This window comes from Lissotriton vulgaris, chromosome 2_1 (genome assembly GCF_964263255.1).
Source record: "Lissotriton vulgaris chromosome 2_1, aLisVul1.2, whole genome shotgun sequence".
In the NCBI taxonomy this organism is placed as follows: Eukaryota; Metazoa; Chordata; class Amphibia; order Caudata; family Salamandridae; genus Lissotriton; species Lissotriton vulgaris.
In genome coordinates this window covers 1,781,065,608-1,781,089,886 of record NC_141687.1, presented here as the reverse complement: position 1 = coordinate 1,781,089,886, position 24,279 = coordinate 1,781,065,608, and the positions used below count along the sequence as shown (strand labels likewise).

At 45.1% G+C, this 24,279-nt stretch overlaps 1 protein-coding gene across 1 annotated transcript in view; it reads left to right on the top strand.

Annotated features, from left to right (window-relative positions):
* The window catches only part of LOC147733269 (sperm-specific sodium:proton exchanger-like), a 7,973,824-nt gene that overhangs the window by 2,925,136 nt on the left and 5,024,409 nt on the right, over window positions 1-24,279 (top strand). Inside the window, exon 10 of the mRNA XM_086956195.1 lies at window positions 10,219-10,300. Within this exon, the coding sequence (XP_086812321.1) occupies window positions 10,219-10,300 (82 nt within the window). The remainder of the gene's footprint in view (window positions 1-10,218; window positions 10,301-24,279) is intronic.

The window sequence follows — 24,279 nt, the reverse complement described above, 5'->3', positions numbered from 1 at the left end:
AAAAAGATACGTTTTTAAATGTTTTTAAAAAGGAGAAAGTCCTTGTAATGCTTTAGCTCCACAGGGAAGGCATTGCAAGCAACTGCTGCTTTAACAGAAAGAGACTGGCCTCTCAAGCGTGCCCTACAAAACCGTGGGAGGACCAGCCGGCGCTGAGTGGCAGATCACAAGGGACAGCTAGGCGTGTACAGAACAAAGCGCCTCCTAAGGTATGCATACCCTTGGCCATGAACGCCCCTGTGAGATAGAATAAGGGCCTTGAATTGCACACGTTGGGCCACAGGTAGCCAATGCAGATCCCGCAGATGCTGAGGGTTAACTCGTTCATGTCTAGTCCAAGCTCCTCTTTAAATTTTATTCTCTCAAACAGCTGAACAGATTTATACCAGATCTCAAACATCATGCTTTCTGAGTAAAATTCTAACTTTGAGCCGAAAATGGTGAGAATCCATTCAGCCTGTATCAGAGAGCACATTTTCCTAGTAGATTTAAAATGGGAAAATCACACTTTAGAGACCCCCTTTTCCTGGACCCCCGCATGATGGATTACCATGACCACTTTCGTACACCTTCTTCAAACAGCATCAAAGTTATTAAAAGAACAAAAAAATACCTTGCCCTTGGAAAGTCTGACCTTACTATAACTACACTGGTGCTAGCTCACTTCAAATGTCTGTTTCCAAGGCAACCTGAAATGAATAAAAGCAGCCCCTGACAAATGTGTTTTATTCGTTTTAGAGCTTATCAGATAGGACAGATTTGGGCTCAGATAACATTATAATTAAAAACAAGGGTCTGCTTTTATTCATTCCAGGCTGGATTGGATGGTAGTTTATCAACCCAAAGGTGTAATAAAGTGCCTGGAATGGTAAATTGCTTTTTGTAATTTTCAGTGGAGTATATGGCACTAGCTAATCCTTTGCTTGAAGAATCTGTTGTAAACATGACAAATGTTGTTGCCACTCTTCCAGATTGGTGTGGACCTATAAAATCTTTGCAAGAAAAACAGACATTTGAGGTGAGCAGATTTAGGGCCTTATTACCTGTTATATTCTTTGCATTTGTCTTAACTTGTTAAACTTAAGGAGGGTGTGTTATTACTTTTTTAAACAAATCTATTCTTGTTTTCAGTCCGCTAATGAAGAACCGTAATTTACATGATCAGGATTTTTGTCTTATTAACTTTGATTTGCTGTTGTAAAAGACGTTCTTAACACATATTTTAAATAATGACAATAATACTATAATAAAATGCATATGATTCAGCTAAAAGTTCCTGTTGTATTTTGAATTTTAAATGTCTGCTGTTGCTTCAAGAATTATTTTGTGTGTACTACAACCATTAGGTTTGCCAACCCTACCTCCTCTCCTTTACACCCACAATCGCAGTTTGTATACATTTTATTTTAGGCATTTATGTTAAAATCTAAGAAGACAGATGTGAGTATTCATTAAGGAAGCCAGGAAAGTGGTGTATTTAAAGTTTCTAGGATACACCAGGTTTACTCGCGGATTAATCGGGAGGCCATATAGAATAATAGCTTTTCTATGACAAGGTCGGTGATAGTCAGGAGATGCCTTCTAGGTTGTTTTTTAAATTTTTTTTATTGAAGTCTTGGATAAGCTAAGCAAAAACATATACTGACATATCATATGCTAACCAGAATGTACAAATACCACAACAAATTCAGGAGCAGCATATAAGGCCATCTCATAAGGGTTGGACACAGAAAAAAAAAAAAATAAAACATAATCAATTTGAATCAATTAAAATCGAAATGCGAACCCCAGATTTTCTCAAATTTGCGAATCGCCCCAACTCTTTGAGCATACAATTGTTCGCTATTTCTGACTTTTAGCATTTTATAGCACCATTCAAGTACATTAGGGCAATATTGTGAACGCCAGTTCTGAAGAATTAGCGATCTCGCTACAGCCATAGCTATATATATTAGTTTAACTAGTTGCCCATCTAAGATCAATTCAGGATCAAATCCATACAAAATCAATTTAAGATTAACCAAAATTGAGATTTTACACTGGTTTTGCATAAATACAAATATTTCTTCCCAAAAAGGTACAATTACAGAACATTGAGCAACAACATGAGACCAATTAGCAGGATTATAATGCAGACACCTATAACAATTGGAAGAGCAATTAGGATACATTTTACTAACCATTGCCAGAGTGAAATACAGAAGCCATTTATTAAAAAACAACATTCTGAGCCAGTTGGCACTTCTTAATACAGAAAAATTCAGTACATTAATTCTCTTCCATACAGCAGGGGTTAATACCATATTTTCCTGCCCTTGCCACTTATTATTTGCTTCAAGACATAAATCCGGGTCCATATTCACGGTTAAGCATCGTTTCCATTCCCCCGGCTTTCTTTCTTGTATTAAGAAAAATAATTCATTGAATAACGGAGCAGGGGAAAAAAGGAGTGAAGGGTCTAATTCGGACAAACCTGCATAAATCAACTTATACGATCCCAGCAATAAGAAATTTCCTTGAACCCGGGACGTCATATCAGACATCCTAATCCAAGCGCCATCTTCCATATAATCGCTTAACTTCTTAAACCCTATCCTCTGCCATTTTTCTAGCAGATCCATGCTAATATCCACTCCAAAAAATGAGAAAGCCGAGCTGAGGGAAGAGGATGTATTAAGAAACGAAAGTGAGTATCTCTTTAGGAGTGCTGTACGTCTCTTAAAAAACCAGTGCAGCACCTTATACCTGACAGTTTTTGGTGATTTAAATAATTAAAGCGGGGAGGGAATCTGGGTTTCTTCACAAATCAAATCAATGAAAAAATTTATAAAAAGTTGCTGATTGTTATCCTTGAATCTGGTCATGAATTGAGCCAAATATGAATTATAATAGTCTTTAAGATTGGGAAGGGCCAGCCCTCCTTGTCCCTTATCTTCGAATAAAGTATTCAAGGCAATACGAGGCGTCTTTTTTGCCCAAATAAAGGAGGAAAACAAGGATTCAGCTTTGGAGAAGAATGATCCAGGCAGAGCACAAGGTATGGTTGAAAATAAAAAATTAAATAAAGGAAGGACCGACATCTTAATTAGTGCAACACGACCAATAATAGTTAATGGTAAAGGATTCCATCTTTCAATTATTGCTCGTACCTTCTGCAACAATGGTACGAAATTCAAACTGTAAAGATCAGAAACTGAGGGAGAGAACAAAACCCCCAAATCTCTTTTCGGTTTGTTATTAATGCATGATCTTAAATCAGGGTGAATTACAGGATTAATGACCCTCAAACTAGGATTTCGTTTTTTTTTTATTTATTCGATAGCCCCCCAACGCCTCAAACTCTTCAAATATTTGGAGTGCATGAGATTGACATTGCATTTCAGGCTTCATTAACAAAATTATATAGTCTGCGTAAAGTTTGATTTTAGGCATCAAATTAATAGGGGGAAATAAAAGAGGAGCTTTCCTGATTTCAGTTGCTAAGGGTTCAATGAAGAAAGCAAATAATACCGGAGAAAGTGGACAGCATTGTCTAGTACCGCGTTTAACCGATACTAGTCCCACAGACTCAGCATTAATGATAATATTGGCCCTAGCCCATGAATAAAGACTCCGAATCAAATTTATAATTACATCTGGGATACCATAGTGCTGTAAAATAATAAAAAGTGTCTCCCATACCACCGAATCAAAAGCTTTTTCGGCATCAAATAATAAAATTAAAGCGGGGACCTTGCATAACTCAAAAAAATCCACAGCCTCTGTTAAAAAATGAGTGTTAGTCAACAGTTGCCTGCCGGCAACGAAACCATTCTGGTCTGCGTGAATCAAGTCTGAAGAAAAAGAGTTAAATTGTGTAGATAATAATTTAGTGGTAATTTTATAATCTGTATTCAGTAGCGTGATGGGTCTATAAGAATTCGGATCGTTGGGGGGTTTACCCTTTTTGAGAAAACTTACTACAGTTCCTTCCCTGAAAGAATCCGGGACATATCCACCAGACAGCATAAAGTTTAATAATTGGACAAAAAAATCTGAGAAGGAACTAAAAAATACTTTAAAAAACTCTGAGGGAAACCCATCCGGGCCAGCCGCTTTCCCTATTGGGAGCTGTTGTACCACTTTCTCTACTTCCTCTCTAGTAAATGGAGTGGCCATACCAACTTGATCTATAGGAGAAAGAGTGGGTAGAGAGTACTTTTCCAGATAATTCAATAATTTTTGATGATCTATCGTCGATTGAGTGTTGTAGATCCTCTTATAGTGTGCTACCATTATTTCTCCAATTTCAGCTGGAACCGATGTATCTCTGAGAGTGTCTGTAGAGTGTAGAGAATGTATAAGATTAGACGAGGCTTGCTCTCTGGCCTGCCACGCCAGGAGTTTACCAGTAAAGTTACTCTCTTCATAAATTTTTTGTGAGCTCTTATGAAACATCTCATCACTCTGAGTATAGAGCTCCTGAGAGAGCTCTCGTTTGGCCGCATTTAATTGATCTTTGACCGCTCAAGCTGAATTTTGTTGCCTGAGTACAGTCAAAGCCTGAATTTTTTGTTGGAGCAATTTATTCTTATTCTTAACTGCAGAAAGATCGGCCGCATCTCTACCAATCACCAGGCCACGAATATACGCCTTAAGAGAGTCCCACACATAGTTGAGGGGGGCAGTTCCCATATTACGAGAAAGAAAGTCTGATATCTCAATTTTAATAGCCGCCACCCAAATCTCATCAGTCAGATATTTTTAATTAAAGACCCAACGTTTAGGGGTTCTTACCGTATCTACCAATCCCAATTCCATAATAATTATTGCATGATCCGAGAACCCGTTGTGGAGCAACGTCTGTTTAGAAAAAATGATTTGACGTGAAATTAGAAAAAAATCAATTCGAGAGGAGGATTTAAATCTGCCGGAACAACAAGTATATTCTCTTTTGTCCGGATTTTGATTACGCCAAGGGTCCCACAGGTTAAATAACGACATATTATTCTTGATAGACCTAAGAGATTTAGGCTTAAATTGTGTCTTCGACTTGCTGGATGAATCCAGCTCTCTGTTCATCGTAATGTTGAAATCCCCACCAATAATAATCTCACCCTGGGCCATCAACAAAGAATGAAAAAGCTCCTCATATATCTCTGGTCTATCCTCTGTAGGAGCATAAAAACTAACTAACGTAACAGGATTGATTCTATTTGGAATGACACAGGTGGCCCAGCACCAGCGGCCCGACCCCCCTTGTTCCACTTGACCCAGCTGGGCCTCTAATTTTTTACTAACAAATAACGCCACTCCCCTCTGTGACTCTAGACATGAAGAGAATACTCTACAAGAAGCCCAACTTTTAAACATAGAGAAATTCTCAATTTTTAACCTAGGTATATGGGTCTCTTGTAATAAAATCACATCAGGTTGTTGCGTTTTGGCCCATAGTTCTATTGCTCTAATTTTTTTCCTATTATTTAGGCCATTTACGTTAAAGGAAATAATTTTCTGCTCCATGATGAAGAGTGAACACAAAAAACACCCCACACCCAAACTCCAAAGCTGATAGTAAACCGTTTAGGTACCCCATATTTCAACAAATACACCAATCCAGTATTCATAACATTCTTAGCCTTCCAACTATAAACAAGTAAATTACATGCACACATCCAAGACTTCATTTCTTGGTTTTGTGCCCCCTTCCCCTCCACCCTAACCCCTGTAACCCCCCCTTCCTTTATGGCCCTTCCCCCACGCCGGCCATGCGGGACCATCCCTACCCATAAGGTGCCTTGAATTAGCACCCCTTAACTTTCCTATGAGTCCAGTCCTGACCTCTCCCTTCCCCCCCCATACAGAAAGAACAAAAATAAGAGCATATACTACCATCCGGCTAATTTCAATAGTTCATGGAAAAAAGAGAAAAAAAAAGAGATAACAATTAAAGAGAGAAAGAAAGGCGCCCAACACAAGAGTTCATTAGACAGCTTCACAGCCATGGACCATTAATCCTGAGAGATCATACGTAACAACCCCTGTGCTTCATCAATGTCCATGAATAAATGAAATTTGCCCTTCACCAAAACTTTTAATTTTGATTGCTGAGCAATCATTGCTTGCGCTCCCCTGTCCTTAAACAATTGCAGCATTTTTACAAATTCCTTCCTCCTCCTAGCAGCAGCAGCAGACATGTCTGAAAAGATCCGGCATTTAGTGGAGGGGTTAGCCAAAAATTGCCTTTGCTTGAAGGCCTTAGAGAGAATAGTTTCTTTCACTCGGATATCTGAAAAATTAACAAGAATGGTCCGAGGTAGAGAGGAGTTGGGAAACTGCTGCGCAGGGACACGATGGGCGCGTGAAATTGTTAAGTTTCCTTTGTATTCTGGAATGACTTCCCGGAGAAAAAAGGAGGTGAGCCACTATTTCATGTCAGAACCCTCGATTTTCTCGGGAACTCCCACGATTCTGAGGTTCGACCTCCTATTATAGTTTTCCATTTCATCCAATTTTAACTCAAGAGACTTAGAGGTTTTGGAAAGAGATGTAACCTCTTTTTTTACATCACTCATATGATCCTCCAGGCCCAAAATCCTAGTCTCTGCTTCTTGTACCCGAACAGGAAAAGAGGAGATCGATTCTTCAATTTTGTCTAGCCTTTGATTGATAAGGGCCAGATCAGACCGTTGAGACTGCTTCATCTCCCTCACCTCACCAAGTATCATGTTAAGCATATCTTTAACCGAGATCTGGAATTCTCCTGTGGTCTCGGTCTCTATTCCTAAAATCGGACTTTGCGCTCCAGGGGAAGAGGAGACTATGAGATCCATCTGGGGAGACACTTCCGCTTGTATAGGATTGCTTTCTGGCGAGCCCGATAGATCCAAAAAAGAGAGAGTCTTGGCCCCATTTATAATGATGGGTTGAGTGGACCCACCCCCTCCTTCCACCATCCCTTCCGGTAGGCCGATAGGACTTGAGCTTAAACCCACCGATGGAAGAGGAGCGGGCATTAAATTATCAGTTTTTTTCTCAAATAATGGGAAATTTTTAGAGACTTTAGGGGCCATCTCTAACACCCCGCCTTTGGAGGCCCTAGGCTGCAAAAGATTATCCAACACCTCGCTCATTTCACTTCAATTTACTTCGTTTACTACCCCAGCTTGCTCTTGTGACGGGTTTTTCGAGAGAGTCAGTTGGGATGGGATAGAAAAAATAGAGTCCGTCGTCTCCTCCTCCTCGTCACCCGAGGTTCCAGAGATATCAACAAGCGAATCTTCTTTCCCAGCGTCTGCATCAGCCTTTTTTATAGCGGCGGCGTCATCCTTAAGTTGCTGGCGTCTAATTTGCGATTTGGCTCAGGCATTTAATTGTTTGCCCATCCTGCCAGAAAATCAATGAAATGTTTTTAATTTGATAGAGGAAAAAAAAATCTGTCTAACAGTCGGCGGACAGTCTTGAAGTCCTGGAGCCTTATATGAGGCATGTCCTAGATATCTCCTTCAGATCGGGGAAGCTGCCTGAGGGGTGGAAACAGGCGGTGGTGCTCCCGCTTCGGAAAAAACCCCACTTAGGCTTCGAGGTATTAGAGAATCTGAGGCCCATCTCCCTCCTGCCTTTTCTGTCCAAAGTGGCAGAAAAGGTGGTTAATACCCAAATCATGAAGCATGTGGAAGAGACGGGACTGCTCCACGCGACGCAGTTTGGCTTCAGGCTACGCCATTCCACCGAGTCTGCCCTCCTTATGGCTACGGAACATCTGAGGGAGGGGGTGGAGCAGGCCAAACTATGGCTCTGATCCTGTTGGACCTCAGCGCGGCGTTCGACACTGTAGCTCACAACATCTTGCTACAGTGTCTGAACAGAGGTGGCATCTCTGGCACTGCGCTGAGATGGATCCAGGACTTCCTCAAGGGGAGAAGTTTTCGAGTTAGGCAGGGAGACTGCTATTCAAAAGGGGTTCCCCTGGGCCAAGGCGTGCCGCAGGGTTCGTCATTGAGCCCGACCCTTTTTAATATGTATGTCGCGCCGGTTGCCTCGATTGTGGAGAGTCATGGTCTCCAATTGGTTTCGTATGCCGACGATACGCAGCTGGTGATCTCCCTATAGCACGCGCCCTGTCTTGCTGCCGAGGGCTTCCGTTCGTGCATGAAAGATCTTGCCGAGTGGATGGCTATCAACTGTTTGAAGCTTAATGGCAGCAAGACAGAGGTGCTGGTGGTGGGGAGAGCCCAGTCTGCCTGGTCGTTGGCATGGTGGCCACCCTGTCTTGGACCAATCCCGACCCCCTGTCAAGAGGCACGCAACCTGGGGGTGTGGTTTGATGCGGGTCTCACTTTTGACCCCCAGATCAACCGGGTGGTAGGAGTCTGCTTCGGGATTTTGAAGAAGCTGAGAAAGGTCCTTGACTTACTCCCGATCGGTGCCCGTCAAACCCTGGTCCATGCCCTGGTGACAGCTAGGTTGGACTATGGGAACCTGTTGTACCTGGGGGCTCCGGAAAAAAGTATGGCACGCCTGCAAGTGCTGCAGAATGCGGCAGCTCGTTTGATTCTCAGGCTGCCCAAAAGGGCGCCTTCCAAGGCGGCCCTCCAGAAGTTACACTGGCTCCCCGTGAGGAGAAGAGTGGAATACAAAGCCCTCTGCACCTGTCATCGAATCTTGAATGGCAGGGCGCCCGACCCTCTGAATAAACTGATCGAAGTGTATCAACCAACACGAGCGCTTAGATCCGCAGGGGGCGGTCTTCTCAAGATCCCTAGAGTTAAGAAAGCCCGCATGGGAGGCAGGTCCTTTAGATGCTTAGCAGCTAATAAATGGAACAAACTACCAGTGGACCTGCGCTTGGAACCGGAGGAAGCCAGATTCCGAGCGAGATTGAAAACATTCCTCTACACAAAATAATCTCCGCTCTGCTTTTGTGTTCCCTGCTCGCTGCCTCTCCCTCTTTTAGCGCGTGGACACGCCGGTGTGCGTAATCGCAGCGCTCTACAAATGTCCCAATAATAATAATAATAATAATAACACTTAACTTCAAAAAAGCCTACAAAAGTACTGGATACCTGCCGTAGCTATTCGGATTAGAAAAACAAAAACAAAGGCTTTATCCAGATAGCCTCAAGTGTCTTTCTGTATTTCCGTGCTTCCTAGGGCATGCAAAGCACCCAAACTGCAGCCGCTGCACACTTATCTGCAGCCTCAGCGGCAGGGGGAATCTTTACAGAACAAGCGGAGTCCACCGGGCAGTACTGAGCAAAGAGCCACCAGGCGCGACAATCTTCTGCCTGCCAGGGAAAGCTTCTGAAATTCAACTCAATCTGGGCTCTGCTCTGCGCTGCGTCCTTGGCTGAAGCAAAAAAACGAGCATTCATCAGAGAACAGCCTCATGCGAAAAATGCCAGCAGAACGCCTCGCTGCACCGCCATTGACCGCGAGGTGAGGGAGGAGTCAGGAACAGGAATTCCATCTACGAGGAGGCGTGGAACTCCAGTGTAGCGGCCCAGCTTTTCAATGACGAGGTCGGTGATAGTCAGGAGATGCCCTCTAGGTTGATTGGCAGAGATTCCGTTCAAGGACAATAGCATGTCGCGGGGATGCCTCCGGGTCACCAGGCACTTTATAAATCGTTAAATAAATTAAATAAATGTCAGTTGACTTTCTTTATGTCGCTAGCTGTTGTCAATACGTTTTTTGGTGCAGCAGTCACAATGTATTTTAAATGTTTCAAATTAGTTTCTATTGTTAGTAGGGGTGGGCATAGCTCGCATAATTTGCTGTAGCGTGATTATATGAAATGACTGAAAAAGTATGCAAGATTACGCAGAATTACAGCAAAATGATGCGATATTACGCAAATTCGAGCTAGGAATATTGCCCAGAGGATGCATTTTGCGCCAAGAAAATGGTGCCAAGAGCCACAGTAGAAGAAAAAAACAACAGCCAGTATCAGTTGTATTCGATAAATTTGATATGATTTGCATGCCAAATTGCTCATAATTACATTAACAGGCGTAATTCCTTAATTTTTGGTAATTTCATGTCAAGAGTATTTTAAAATTACTCCAGCATTATTAAAATTTCACCCAGGTCAAATTGATACCTTCTTAGCAAGTGTAACTAACAGAATGATTTTACTTCAAAGTGTACTTGTTTATTTATAGATACTTTCAGTTACTGAAAATATGAATTCATATTTGACATTCCTCATAAATAACCAATAATTTGTTTTCTTTTTAGTTACTAGTAATTGTTTCAGGAGCAACAATGTTGAATGTGTTAATTAATGCTGCCAGTATGAGGAAGCTTATTCAACTTTTAGGTACGGTATGCCACAATATTCGCTTTTTGATTTAACGACTCTGAAAGTGTTAGTAAACCGAATTTATTCAAAGCTATAATTCAGACACATCGAAAATATGTGATTGATTTTCTTTAGACAATGTAAATACATATATTACCTGTTATATTTTCCTTACATTGACTTTACTTATATTAACAGTGCATGTTGTTGTACTTGTGACTTTTTCATAGTAATTGTGCTGCCTAAGGACTGCTTCAAATAAGTAAGAGGCTCCATGATTCAATCGTGGAAAGGAACTTGGCCTTGACTTTGTGATATCATGTACCATCCATGACTGACAATATTGGAATAACTTTCATACTTCTACACTTAATATTACTTCTGGTCTGTGGGGGGAAAAAGTAGGGGAACTGTTGGCGGACAATCAGAGGGTGGGAATAACCCATGGATTGGGTCAGTGGGCAGAGTCAGAGGTGTGGCAGAAAGAGCTAAATATCCCAATTTACTTGTTCCCCATTTCACCAACCGGTTACAGATTATTATGTTATTTAATTTAACCAATTTTAATTAAGGTTTAATATTATTTATTGACATTAAAATACATTTACAAAATTGGATATATTTCCAATCACAGAATGTACCAAATATCCTTAAAAGTGGAATCGCAAGCCATTTGTCTCCCAGCCATAGAGTTTTTGTCATCAGCGTCTCCCTTTTTCCACAACAGCAGTTCAAACATGAATGGCAAACTATCCTAGTTTGCAAATGTTCTCCACATAATTACGGCTCTGCCATATTTACCACATAATACATCATCTGCTGCATAATCTGATGCTTTTAACTAATAAACAGTTTAGAGCTCAAATAGATAAAAAGTTATTAAAAAATGTGACTTGTGCTGCTGTGAAGTGGAGGGCCCTTTGCAGAGGTTGACTGGTCCTCTTTCCCACTGTTGCAGTTGTATGTTTCACTGGTACTAACAAGGAAACATCTCTGCAGAGACTGTTAGCATGTGTAAAAATGTCAAAATAATAAAGTATCATAAAATTTACAGCACCGCTAATACCAGTGTAGGGTGTCACAGCACTTTACGTCACACATATTACACAGAGACAATCAAGCATATGTGTGTAAATTACTGTATAGGAAATGTTACATAAGACAAAGGACTACAAGGTGTAGAAGTCACATGACAGCCATACTAGTAGGCAGCATAGTGATTGGTCTGGAGAAATACAAACTCAAAATGTAAAACGTAATACCATGGTTGGGGGTTCTCTTCAAGAATCAGAATTGATTTCTACCCAAATGAACCCTATTTTGCAACATTAAGATAATCAGACTGGTGAAAAAAACTCATAACACCTTGTAGTTTGCACGCAGCTCTTACATGACACTTAATACCTCCATATTCTATGTTAGGATTTTAACTTCTTAACTGCAAGTAACAATAGGGTCTCTCTTACAAAAGCTGTAACCTACTGACCTATTTACATTATGTACACTTTGTGATCTGCATGGTACGTGTTCTTAGCAGCAGGCACATTAACAGCCTGTACTTCCTTTCCATGAGTTAAAACTTCCACTAGACATAACTCCAACTCACTCTACTAAGTACATAAAACACTGGAGTTATTGTGAAATTGTTATTGTTGCCGAAAATTGTTGGAGGCCAGGTGGGAGTCAACGAGTGCTTTTCAAACCATATTATACTTCCAAACACAACGCCCCTACCTTCAGTCAGCACCCGGTGCGGTCGCACTGCGCTGGAGCCTCCCTGCTCAAGGGACCTGTGACCTCAGTGACAGAGTCACTGTCACTCTATGGTGTGCTGATTCATAGGCCTGCCTGCCAAACTGGAGGTGAACTTCAGAATGAATTGTGGTGGACAGGCCTTCAAGGTTACCCCACAATTGTCACTGCTAGGGTCCACCAGGGGGTGCTGAGACACCAGAGCTTTTAAGATCTTGCGGGGCCTTCTAAGGACTCGCATTGGAATGTGCTCCCCCATGGGGGAGTAGTCTGAGTGACTGGTCGTGATGGCTGAACCTGGTTCCCCAGTTCCAAATTCAGCAGCTCTTACCATAGTGTCACATCCTCTCCAATGAACATCATACTGCCCCACTGAGAGAAACTTGCACTACACTGTCCCGCTATAAACACCTGGATGTGTCTCAATTCAAATTACACACTACACGAGCAATATGCTGCCTAAAAAAATTAACAACATCCTCGAAAAAGCAAACACATCATAGGGAATGCAAGATTAGGTGCAGCATGTGAAATGTAAGCAGGAACAACAGGGTTACCTTTTTACTTTTACACTCATTATTCAGAAATTAGTGAGTGCTTTTGCCTGAAAAGTTAAGGCCATGACTACAGGGCCCAGAAGGGACCCTTTTCAATGCCCATTGCTCATATCCTTACAATACAATACAATAAATCCAATATCCTTACAAAACATAAGCAGTATGGTTTAAAAATAACACATTTGTGAACACACAGCCACTGCACACATTTTGTTTTCCAATTCACATATCAAGCAGATATTTCAGTACCTCCAGGTATAGTGCACTAGAGTGGGAAAACAATGTTATTTTAAGACAGACTAGAAAACAAAAGTAGCGCTTCACTGGCAAACACTGTAAAGTGGCGCTAACGTGTTTAGGTGTGAATAAATTAGTCAATCTGGCCACCTTGCAACCACACATATGGCTGAGATACCCGCCACCCCCTCTCAACACAATCCCCAAGGATGGGAAACCGGAAACGGTTCTGAACTTTTGGAAGGCGGGAGGGAGTGACCCTCCCGGCCGTATTTATTAAAAATATGAAACAAAATCAAAACATTAAAATAACAGTTTCATATTATGTACAATTTCATTTCCACATTACGATGTTTGGCTAACCTTAACAGATCTCTAATACAAAGGTTCTCCTAGCCGAACTAACATCCTACAAAACATTTGACTTGAAATTGTACATCCTAACGTTAAGGGCCAACGGCAAGGTCGTAACCGGTGTCAGATCCCTAAACCAGAAATACCACCCTCACTTGTGAGGGGACCAACCGCACAGAGGCGTACCTCAAGTGCATCTACCAATTTCCCTTGGACTTGACGGGGGCCCCAATGAACTCGACGCCATTTAACGGTCGTCCGAGAACTCGTGTGAGGTGTCTAAAAGGTAGCGTAAACCCCCTCCCGAACCCCACACAACTTACCCATCTGCCGTCGCAGATGTCCTGGCCCCGGGAAATTCCCCAGGAGGGCCCGTAGCCCCTCCTATCCAGGAAGGGGCCTTGACCACCTTTCCTTTCCTTCCGGCGGCCTATCCTTAGACGGGACCGCCTCCCCGTTGAGGGGCCAATGGCCACCTCCCCCGAGCGCTCCCATCCGTAATGGGTGACGCCCCCTCATAGGGATCTTCCAATTACTGCTCACCGATCATGACCTTACCGCCCGACACAAAATAAATACGACAAATCTAGCTAAATTACTAAATTACAAAACAGTTATAACTTATTACAAGCATGATTACTGATCACACTAGTGCAACACTTTATTTCCAAAACATACCGAAAGTGACCATCTTTATTGCATATTCAAAATATCACGACAATCATCACAACCTGCAAGAAATAGAGTTACCACATCAAAACTTTATTCAAAACAACTAGCTGTCCTCAGGGGCTGGTGGGTGGGTCAAAATTGGCTCTTCGTTCCGTCTCGAGCTCACGTGCAGCGGGGAGGTGCAGCTTCAGAGCACAGGAACAAGAGGATGCTTTCTTGGCTTGCTGCTCCTTTTATCCGTCTTCAGGGCGGGCGTAAACCCGCCACCGCCTGCCTCCGAGGGCGTGGCCGGTCGCGTCAGTGTCTAGGACAACCCACTCTAGGGCGGGAAAAGGCGCGCCCCGGCTACGCCGCTTCGGGCATACCAGCCGAGACTCGCCTCCCGCCCAAGATGGCTTCCCGGGGGGATCGTGGTACTCCACCATACGTTCAGGGGGACCGAATGGTCGCCCCTTTCCATATGGCTGAGATACCCGCCACCCCCTCTCAACACAATCCCCAAGGATGGGAAACCGGAAACGGTTCTGAACTTTTGGAAGGCGGGAGGGAGTGACCCTCCCGGCCGTATTTATTAAAAATATGAAACAAAATCAAAACATTAAAATAACAGTTTCATATTATGTACAATTTCATTTCCACATTACGATGTTTGGCTAACCTTAACAGATCTCTAATACAAAGGTTCTCCTAGCCGAACTAACATCCTACAAAACATTTGACTTGAAATTGTACATCCTAACGTTAAGGGCCAACGGCAAGGTCGTAACCGGTGTCAGATCCCTAAACCAGAAATACCACCCTCACTTGTGAGGGGACCAACCGCACAGAGGCGTACCTCAAGTGCATCTACCAATTTCCCTTGGACTTGACGGGGGCCCCAATGAACTCGACGCCATTTAACGGTCGTCCGAGAACTCGTGTGAGGTGTCTAAAAGGTAGCGTAAACCCCCTCCCGAACCCCACACAACTTACCCATCTGCCGTCGCAGATGTCCTGGCCCCGGGAAATTCCCCAGGAGGGCCCGTAGCCCCTCCTATCCAGGAAGGGGCCTTGACCACCTTTCCTTTCCTTCCGGCGGCCTATCCTTAGACGGGACCGCCTCCCCGTTGAGGGGCCAATGGCCACCTCCCCCGAGCGCTCCCATCCGTAATGGGTGACGCCCCCTCATAGGGATCTTCCAATTACTGCTCACCGATCATGACCTTACCGCCACAGGCCGGATAGTTGACCGGCTATCCGGACCCCCCACAACCACTCCTGCCTAAAGGTCATGTTATAAACTCTTTAACCAAGCTATTAAGTCTCCTATGAGTAACTCATTCCCCACCCGGGACAAATGAACACCATCCCCCAAATACATACTGTCCCCTTTGATACAACCATGCGAAACAGAATGCAGTGTACTTGAACGAAACAATCTACTCACTTTGTTATTTATTTTCCTTACTGAATGATTCAGAGCAGAAACCGAAATAGCCCCCCGCCACACTTTTCGTGGGATCATATGGGACCATGCAATTGTGCACCCTGGAACTCTTCTTGCCAACCAACTTACTGTGGAAAGCATTGCCTCAAGAAGAAGTCGTCTACCAGTGGCCACCAAATCGTTGCCCCCAAGATGGACTATGATGTTAGACGGCGGTGACCTTGTCCGCCCTAACAAACCCTCGAAAAAGGATTGAAACTGGTCAATACAGAGCCCGCCCTTTCCGTAGAAGGACACACTGTACCCGTATTCCCCAGCCACGTGAATCATGTCACCTGCTTTGAATACGTCCGCGGCACGCCTCACGTATGAGTGGCCCACGACCCACACCTCCTTTTTCACAGCCGGTGATGTCTGACCGCTGGTCCCCAGGTGTCGGGTCGACTGCACAGTCCGCCCCGCCTCGTAGGCTTGCGCAACTGAAAACCAAACAAAAACAAGAAGCGTGAGTACATCATTACAGCTTCACAACATGTGCAACCGCACATACCTTTTATAACAGTTCGAGGACCAACGCCCCACACGTTTTACCTCTTCTACACTCAGACCCCTGGCTGTAGCCTCTGTAGCAGCCCCTATCCGAAAGGAATGGGTCCCAAACTCGCCGGGGTTCAAGCCCGCGGCCGAAATCGACATCGCAAGCACCCGCTGGAACTGAAACCTCGTCAGTGGGGTGGTGTCAGCGTGTCTCAACAAGGTCCCCCCCCATGATGCCACCCTCAGCGCTAAATATTCCTCCACGCAAACAACAGGGCACATGGAAGACCCGGGAATCCTCTGTATGATTATGCAGTCCCCAATCGCACCCTGATCGGTTTTGGACCTGACAAACGAGACAGATATCGTCTCCCCTTTGACCTGAATGTGCTCTCGGCACAGTCCCCCCATCGTATCCTGCTTGTTCTTCGCCACTAGTTCGCTTACCCGCATAGCCCCATGGAATGCTAGCGCAAAAGCGGCTCGGAATAACACTGTTTCATACTGGGATGAACACGTTGCAGGGAGTACGGACAACAACAGGGCCAACCTATCCAGACCTATCGGGTGCCTCTCATCTGCTCTGCGACCCTCAAGGCGTTGCCACCCACGTAGCGCTTTTTGCACAACGAAAGACGCTGTCGGGTCCTGGATCCCATGAGCCCTTGCCATAAAGGAAATGGCGGCCCGATGCCTCTGGGCCGTAGCTACTGATTTGCCTGCCTGATGTAAAGACAGCAGAAATTTTACTACAAACTCTTCCTGGCCCCAAAGCTCCCCCCTAGCAGCCCCCAAAAAGGCCCAATAGGAACGGAACGCCCCTTCATATGCCTTCCTCGTCCTGGGTGCTAAACTCTCTCCCACGAGGTTTTGTAGTTCGGGGCACCGAGAGACCAGAGAGCTTCGGGAAAGGGTGCCGCCACCGGGTCCGCTGTGGGCAGAAAACCCCAGAAGGCCTGCATACGGAAACGAGAAAGCGCATCAGCCGCTTGGTTCATTACCCCCGGCACATGTCTTGCCTTAAATAGCACATTCAATTGCATACACAATAACACAATTTCTTTGAGCAGTCTCAGAATCCATTTGCATCGTGCTGCCTGACTATTGATACACTCAACCACGGTCATGTTGTCAGACCAGAACACCACAGAGTGATCCCGGAACCCCTCAGGCCAAGTTTTCAGGGCCACCAGAATAGGGAAAAGTTCGAGAAAAGCAATGTTACTTGTCAGCCCGTCCTCGTGCCACCATGACGGCCATTTTTGAGCCGACCATTGTGTGCCAAATATGGCACCAAAACCAATACTCCCTGACGAATCTGTCCACAGCCCCAGCTCCTCGGAGGACACCGCCGGTTTGTTCCAGACAATTCGACCATTGAAATCCGCCAGAAATGCCAACCAAATGCGCATGTCCTGGCGAACCTCTGCCGAGAGCCTCGTGCGGTGATGACCCTCCTTCAGGCCGACCATGGCTTGAGCAATCGAGCGGGAAAAGGGGCGGGCCATCGGCATTACTCTCAGGGCAAAATTCAACTGGCCCACCATTTGTTGCAATTGATGCAGTTTTACCTTAGTCTCATTAATACACGTTTCGAGGGATGCCCTGAATTTTAACACTTTTCCTCTTGGTAATCGAAAACAACCTTCCTCCGAGTCGAGCTCGATCCCCAGAAACTCGAGGCAAGTCGAGGGACCCACAGTCTTACCTGGCGCCAATGGCACACCAAAATGGTTCATTAAGACACAAAATTCATTTAAGGCCTGTCCACATTCTGGATCCCCGGCTGCCCCCAGGAACAGAAAGTCATCGAGATAATGCATAACATGTTAAAAACCCGTCTTCTTTGTGAAGACCCATTGCAGAAAACAACTGAACTTTTCAAAATAGGCACAAGATATAGCGCATCCCATTGGCATACATCTATCCATGTAATAGCGACCCTGAAACATGAAACCAAGGAGACGCTGATCGTCTGGGTGTACCGGGAGCAACCGGAACGCTGACTCAATGTCTGATTTTGCCATCAGCGCCCCGGGCCCCAGGCGATTCAACATGGCGACGGCCTCATCGAAAGATGCGTACCGCACCGAACACACTTCCGGGTCTATCGCATCATTCACGGAAAGACCACGTGGGGCTGACAAGTTATGTATCAGCCGAAACTCACCCGGGTCCTTCTTGGGGACCACCCCTAAAGGGGAACAAACAAAGTTAGCAACCGGTGGCAAATCGAATGGGCCGGCGACACGACCTCGAGTCACCTCTTTCCCAATCTTGACCTGTACCACCGCCGTATGCTGCAAGACCGACAGTTGATTCTTACAGTTTGCTACACCCTGAAAATCCCCCACTGGGATGCGGAAACCATATGAAAACCCGTTTCGCAACACCCCAGCGGGAGCATGATCCGGGTATTCGTTGAGCCAAGGAATCATTGCCATGGTATCAATCGGGGTAGGTAAAGGCGCCCCTCGGACTATATCAGACCTGTTTGGCGCCTCCCTTACCACCGTTATCACCCGTTTTGGCTCTGCACATGGACTCAGGATGGGATGGCTGCCCACACCCCCCACACTCATATCTGAATTTGCATGACCCCTGGGGCCTCGTACATTTGCCTCTGTTGAAATTCCAACAAATCCCCCTTTTTCCTGTGTTGCCACTCGGCTTCGAGTGGTACTCGTTACCTGCACCCGTCCGAAAGGGCGTCCCAGAGTATTGGCGGGAAGATTCACCCCCGTTACTCCCTAACAATGGTACTTTCAACATTCCTGTACTCTCCATCTTTTGCCATGACACGGAGTCGTAACAATCCCAAGTCAAAATTGGGTTGTGTTCTTTAGCTTTCCTGAAAAGGTTGTCATAGCAAAACCATTGATTGCCCCCATACGCTACTGAATACTCCATGATACGTGATTGATAAATAGGCAACTCGGTCAGCAACTCGGGCCTGCGCTCGCCCATAATGGAGGTAAAAATGCCCCACGCTCTACCCCAAGTACCAATGTTTTCGTCGACCTTAAAGGCGGCCATTTTTGCGCGCCAAACACTCGGATGCATGAGCTCCTTTTGGCTCTTAACATGCTCCATCTCGTAATGATCGGTAAGCAAGGAAAAAATTTTCACATACTTATTCGCCCAAATCTTTTCCTTAATTTCCATTGGAACATGCTGAGCCACCTTTTCCCTCCGCGAAGGTACAGACCCCTCCCCCGCGATCGGCAGTGGCCGCTTACCTGAACCAGACGCATTTTCCGCCGCCGGAACCGGCGGGGTAACAGGAGACGATGCCTTCGCAGCCTCCCTAGATTCCCGCAGTTGCCTCATCACTGCCCTGGCGTCGTCAGCCGTGGTGCCCTCGTTATCTTTTCCCAACCACGCTGCCATTTGTGCCGCTAACTCGGGCGGCATATCTTCCCCGCTCACGGGGGTGACCACCACGGGGATCGGATTCCCCTCTTTCGGCACCGGGGTTGGCTCCTCAAGTGGGCTATCGGGGACCGGGGTTTCCCCCCCGAGTGCCCCTCTTCTGGACCTCTTGCCTCTCCCACCCGGGACTGCTCCCGGCAAAGGCCGTTTCGGTCCTCCCTCCCCGTCCTTAGCCGCCATCTGCTTCTTCAAATCGGCTACCTCCTTCATGAGCATGCGGAGCATCTGATCGGTGCTGACCCGCTTTCCGACTTTCTTGGGCATTCTCAGACGGAATCTCTGTAAGACAAAAAGAAAGATTACAACACTCAAAATTGGCTCTTCGTTCCGTCTCGAGCTCACATGCAGCGGGGAGGTGCAGCTTCAGAGCACAGGAACAAGAGGATGCTTTCTTGGCTTGCTGCTCCTTTTATCCGTCTTCAGGGCGGGCGTAAACCCGCCCCCGCCTGCCTCCGAGGGCGTGGCCGGTCGCGTCAGTGTCTAGGACAACCCACTCTAGGGCGGGAAAAGGCGCGCCCCGGCTACGCCGCTTCGGGCATACCAGCCGAGACTCGCCTCCCGCCCAAGATGGCTTCCCGGGGGGATCGTGGTACTCCACCATACGTTCGGGGGGACCGAATGGTCGCCCCTTTCCAGTCTTGCTTTAGTTCGTTATTTTTCATATTTTTGAATTTTTTTATTTCTATCCATCCCTAGGTTGAGCCTAAAAATTGAAAAATGTCAGAAAAAGACGAGGTTTCTTTTTTTTTTTATCCATTTCACACGGGAGCAAATAAACGAGAAGGAGGAAAGAGAGGGTAATGCCCTTTCTTGAAGTCTCGGTTTTCACTAAATGAGAAGGAGTGAGACAGAAAGAGAGGGAAGAGAGGAGACAAAGAGAGGGAGGGAGGTGGGGCAGCTGCCAGCGGCAATAGAACTGGACACTGTCCTTGTCTTTTCTAGGCACAACGAAGAAAAACAGTCCTTTTCCTTTTCTGCGCGTCCCCAAGAGCCTTGACTATCGGCCTTAGTGATTATTTGAAATAAGAAAGTCGGAGAACGGACTTGATAACATTGAAGAAGTAGGGGTACGCCGTGCGCTGCCGATCCCACCCACTTCGACCACTGCTCTTAAGAGACACATGGCGGTACTTTGCTGTAAAGCTGTGCCACTAAAGAGCATCCATGAACGTTCAGTGTTTACGTAACTCGTGTCACCAAAGGCAACTTCACAGCTCTCAGTGAAGGGGAGGCTGATGCACGTCATTCCAGAATCTGACTGATGGAGTGAAGACAACGGAAAGAGAGAGCAAGTTATTCTAGGAATCAGTGGGTGTGACAATGAGATGACGAAGTCCGTTGAAGACGCTAGACCCTGAAAGAAGGCCGAATGGTTACATTGATCCTGATTAGGATGTACGTTCTTTCAAGAGTTACGTTTTCAGTGATTACTAAAACAAAAGGGTTCCAAAAGATTCTATGCATCTACTAGCACTAGAGGCCCTTTAGCCCTTAACTGCTCCCGAGCCCCTCACTTTAATTCATGTCACTCTCTTTCAAAGGCAGCGGGCGAGCGCATTGTCATTCGAAAGAGGTTAATCTGCCTCAATCGGAATGACAATGGCCTGCCCACTGTGCGAGCTCAGGGAGGGGCTGCTGCAGCCTCTGGAGTTCACAGAGAAGTGCGAGCAGCCCCTGGTAGTCAAATGAAAAATTTATCTTATTAAGTTGGACTATTTTTCCCGTCCCGGGACGATTTTTTGAAAAGAAGAAGTAGTGGAACGGACTGAAATCATGTTTAAAAGTAGGGGCACGCCGTGCCCTTCCGTCCCCGCCCACTTCTACCACTGCCCTATATCTGAAATCATTGAACGGCAACGTAATATTTCGATGTATTCGGGGTACAAGCCGAGAGTACACATGGGTAGACGTCGTCTACCCAATCTTTTCAGTATGGACCCCCCCACCCTGCCAAGAAATTGGGCCCGATAGAAAAATGCTAAACTTGTCCCAGTGGGATTTCCAGACAGAGGAACACAGGTATCTGCTTTCGTTACGAGCAGCAAGGTGCAGACGAAAAAAGTGGCTCATCAGATTCCAGCGGAGCTAAAGCCAAGGCCAAGGTGCCATCAAGCCTCCTTATGTTGGCATATCCTGGCGGGGAGCTTTCTGGAGCTTCAAACCTAAATGCAATGGAGGCGAAACAAATGTGCACAGCTTATCACTTCACAGGTGCTTATGACAGGCATGCTTTTGACTTTGTTCAGTCCCTATATGTAAGAGATAAGCGTGCACTGTAAGAATGTCATATATGTTGGTCTGTCCCACTATTTACACAAATAACAATATGATTCCCATTATTTTGTTGTATGTCTTTTATAGCGTTATAGCACTACTCATCCCAATGCAGAATGTCAGAGCACTTTACATCAAACGTGCACATTATACTTTGACAATAAACCATATGTGGGTAAAGCAATGTCCTGGATGTGTTACTTAAGAAACTGTGAGTTGCAGGGTGTAGAAGTCTCATTTCTCTCATAGCTCACTGTGCTGTATTGAAAGGATTACAATTTATGAACTGCAAGATACAAAAGGATCTTTGTGTTAAATGCAGTAACCCACTTACCTAGCTACATAGGATAAAAATGTGTTGTCTGCATGTTACATGATGTGCTGTGCAGGAGACCTGTTAACCCTCTATGCTACTTTGATTCCAAACTGGGACTAGACAAAACACAGATCTCTCCAGTAAATATAGTAGCCTCCAGAGGTATTTTACAATTATTATTCCCTGAGATTTAGTTGGCACACAAAGATTCTGCAGCAGGTACTTTAACCCCATAAGATATTTTAAAATGCATATCTGATTTATTTTTATTTATTTATATAGCTTAAACATGATCCTTGCGGGTATCAGAGCGATTTACAATTTTTAATGAGATAGAGAATATAACGAACAACATTATTATCAACAGGGGACAAATGATGGTACAAACCTCAAAGAGAGAGTAACACAGAGCCCAAGGCATACAAAAACAAAGACTCCGAAAACAATAGACAAAAAAAATAAAAATAAATTGCACCCAATTAAACCCTTCCTTGCTGCCGTAGGCTGTCGCGAGCACTACCTCGCTGGTGCTGCAAATGTCCAATGGCCAATGCGGCCCCGCCCACTCCGCGGAACCGCAGCACTGCCGCGAAATAACGTCCGAGGCTCAGGTGTTAAGCAAAATTTATTTACGGCCACTTTTCCCATTGGTGCCAATTTCTTTGTTGCAGTGTTACAAAGAATACATGTATGAATTAAGGCCTCAGTTTGTCGGGGTTGCATCACTTTTTGGGCACAACCCGACTTAAAATCTAATCTGTTAAATATTATAATGCACTCATATGTACGCATGATAGACCTGCTAAACATGTGTGTTGTCTTAAGATCTGATTTCACTTTTTGTGATGTCACTTCCTGTGAGGTAATGGCTGTGATGCTGCTTCCTGTGATGCCACATGCTGTCGCACCCCATGATGTCATGGGTGATGATGTCATTTGCATACTGCCTAACTTGGTTATTCCCCTCACTTTTGTTTGAGGACTTATGACCTGAGTATACTTTATTCTTGTGTTTCCGATTTCCCTCTGTAAATTCCAACCAGAACTGTGCGTGCCATCTAACTATTAGTTCCCACTTGCACTGCAAAATTTTGAGTGCATCATTTAGCATTTCTGAAGTCATTTCGGGTTACCTGGGTTGTGAGTTGTAATTTATCTTACCAACACCGGAGCTTTCCGAATCTACATTCCAGGCTTTGGTATGGCGCAATTCTAGATATTTCTCTAAGTAGATATTTTGTCCATTTTCCCTTTTCCATCCAGTAGCTCCCAGTTTATTGGTTTAGGTTACTGGTGGTGAGAACAGTCATTCCAGAACACCAAAACACACTGGAACAGGTGGCAGACATATCGTTAAGATCAGTATATTTAGTAGCAGTTCTTTGACTGGTTGTATTTTTTTATAAACACATTTTTAGTGATTTTTTAAAGGAATACACCAGCATTGCATCACAGACCCATGAAAGTTGTGGATTACATAAAAGACTCTGCACAACCCATCGGACAGATACCATTAAAATACAGTTTTGTGACAAATAGATTGTTCCCCGATGATCAACCCACCTCCCCCCAACCATTTCCTTCAGACTTTGCGATATTTCTTGGGGCACCCACGTGCTTCATACATAACCTTCTCATGCGTGGCACACCAGTCCACCCCAGCCCGCCATCTTTCGATAATCGGGGGCTCCGGACTTTGCCAGGAGGCCACAATGTCCCTTTTAGCGACCACCAATGCTGTAGTTAGAAATACTTTCTCGTTCCTAGACCCGTCTAACCTGTCAGAAATACCCAGGAGTGTGTGTTTAGGGTTGTGGGGGACCTCCCACCCCAAGACTTCAGTAAGCTCTTCCTCTATTTCCTTCCAGAACCGCGCCAGGTCGGGACAAGCCCATACCATGTGAAGGAAGTCTGCTGGCTTGTGACCGCATCTGGTACAGGCTGGGGTCGGTTGGCACGGGGGACTCATTGTGTACAATACTCGCCCTGAGAACGAGTGGACTTGGCAGCTTATTAAGGTCTGCCAAGTTGTTTCAAGACAGACCTCGTCTCTACAATATTCACTTCAAGAACCCCATATTTATGTTGCTTCAATATGTTCTAATTGCCTTGGAACCTTACTGCGCTCAGTTCCTGCACATATTTTCGTGCGACTTTCTTGACTTTGTTCACTCTGTGTCTATTTGGACTCTGACCGAGCCTTATATTGCCTGTCTGGCCTGGACCGGTATACTACTGTCTGTGTAATATCATTTGACTTCGCCCTGACGAAGCTCCCAAGGTGTGGCGGGAAACCCGTTGGCTGTCCTATGCACCCTTAAAACAAAAAGATCAATAAAAAGAAGAACATATTTTCAGAATACTTTGCCTTTGTGAATTACTTCATAAATGGTGCTGCCTCTACGCCTCTTTACAGGCTGGGGTCTGACTAAACCCGGCT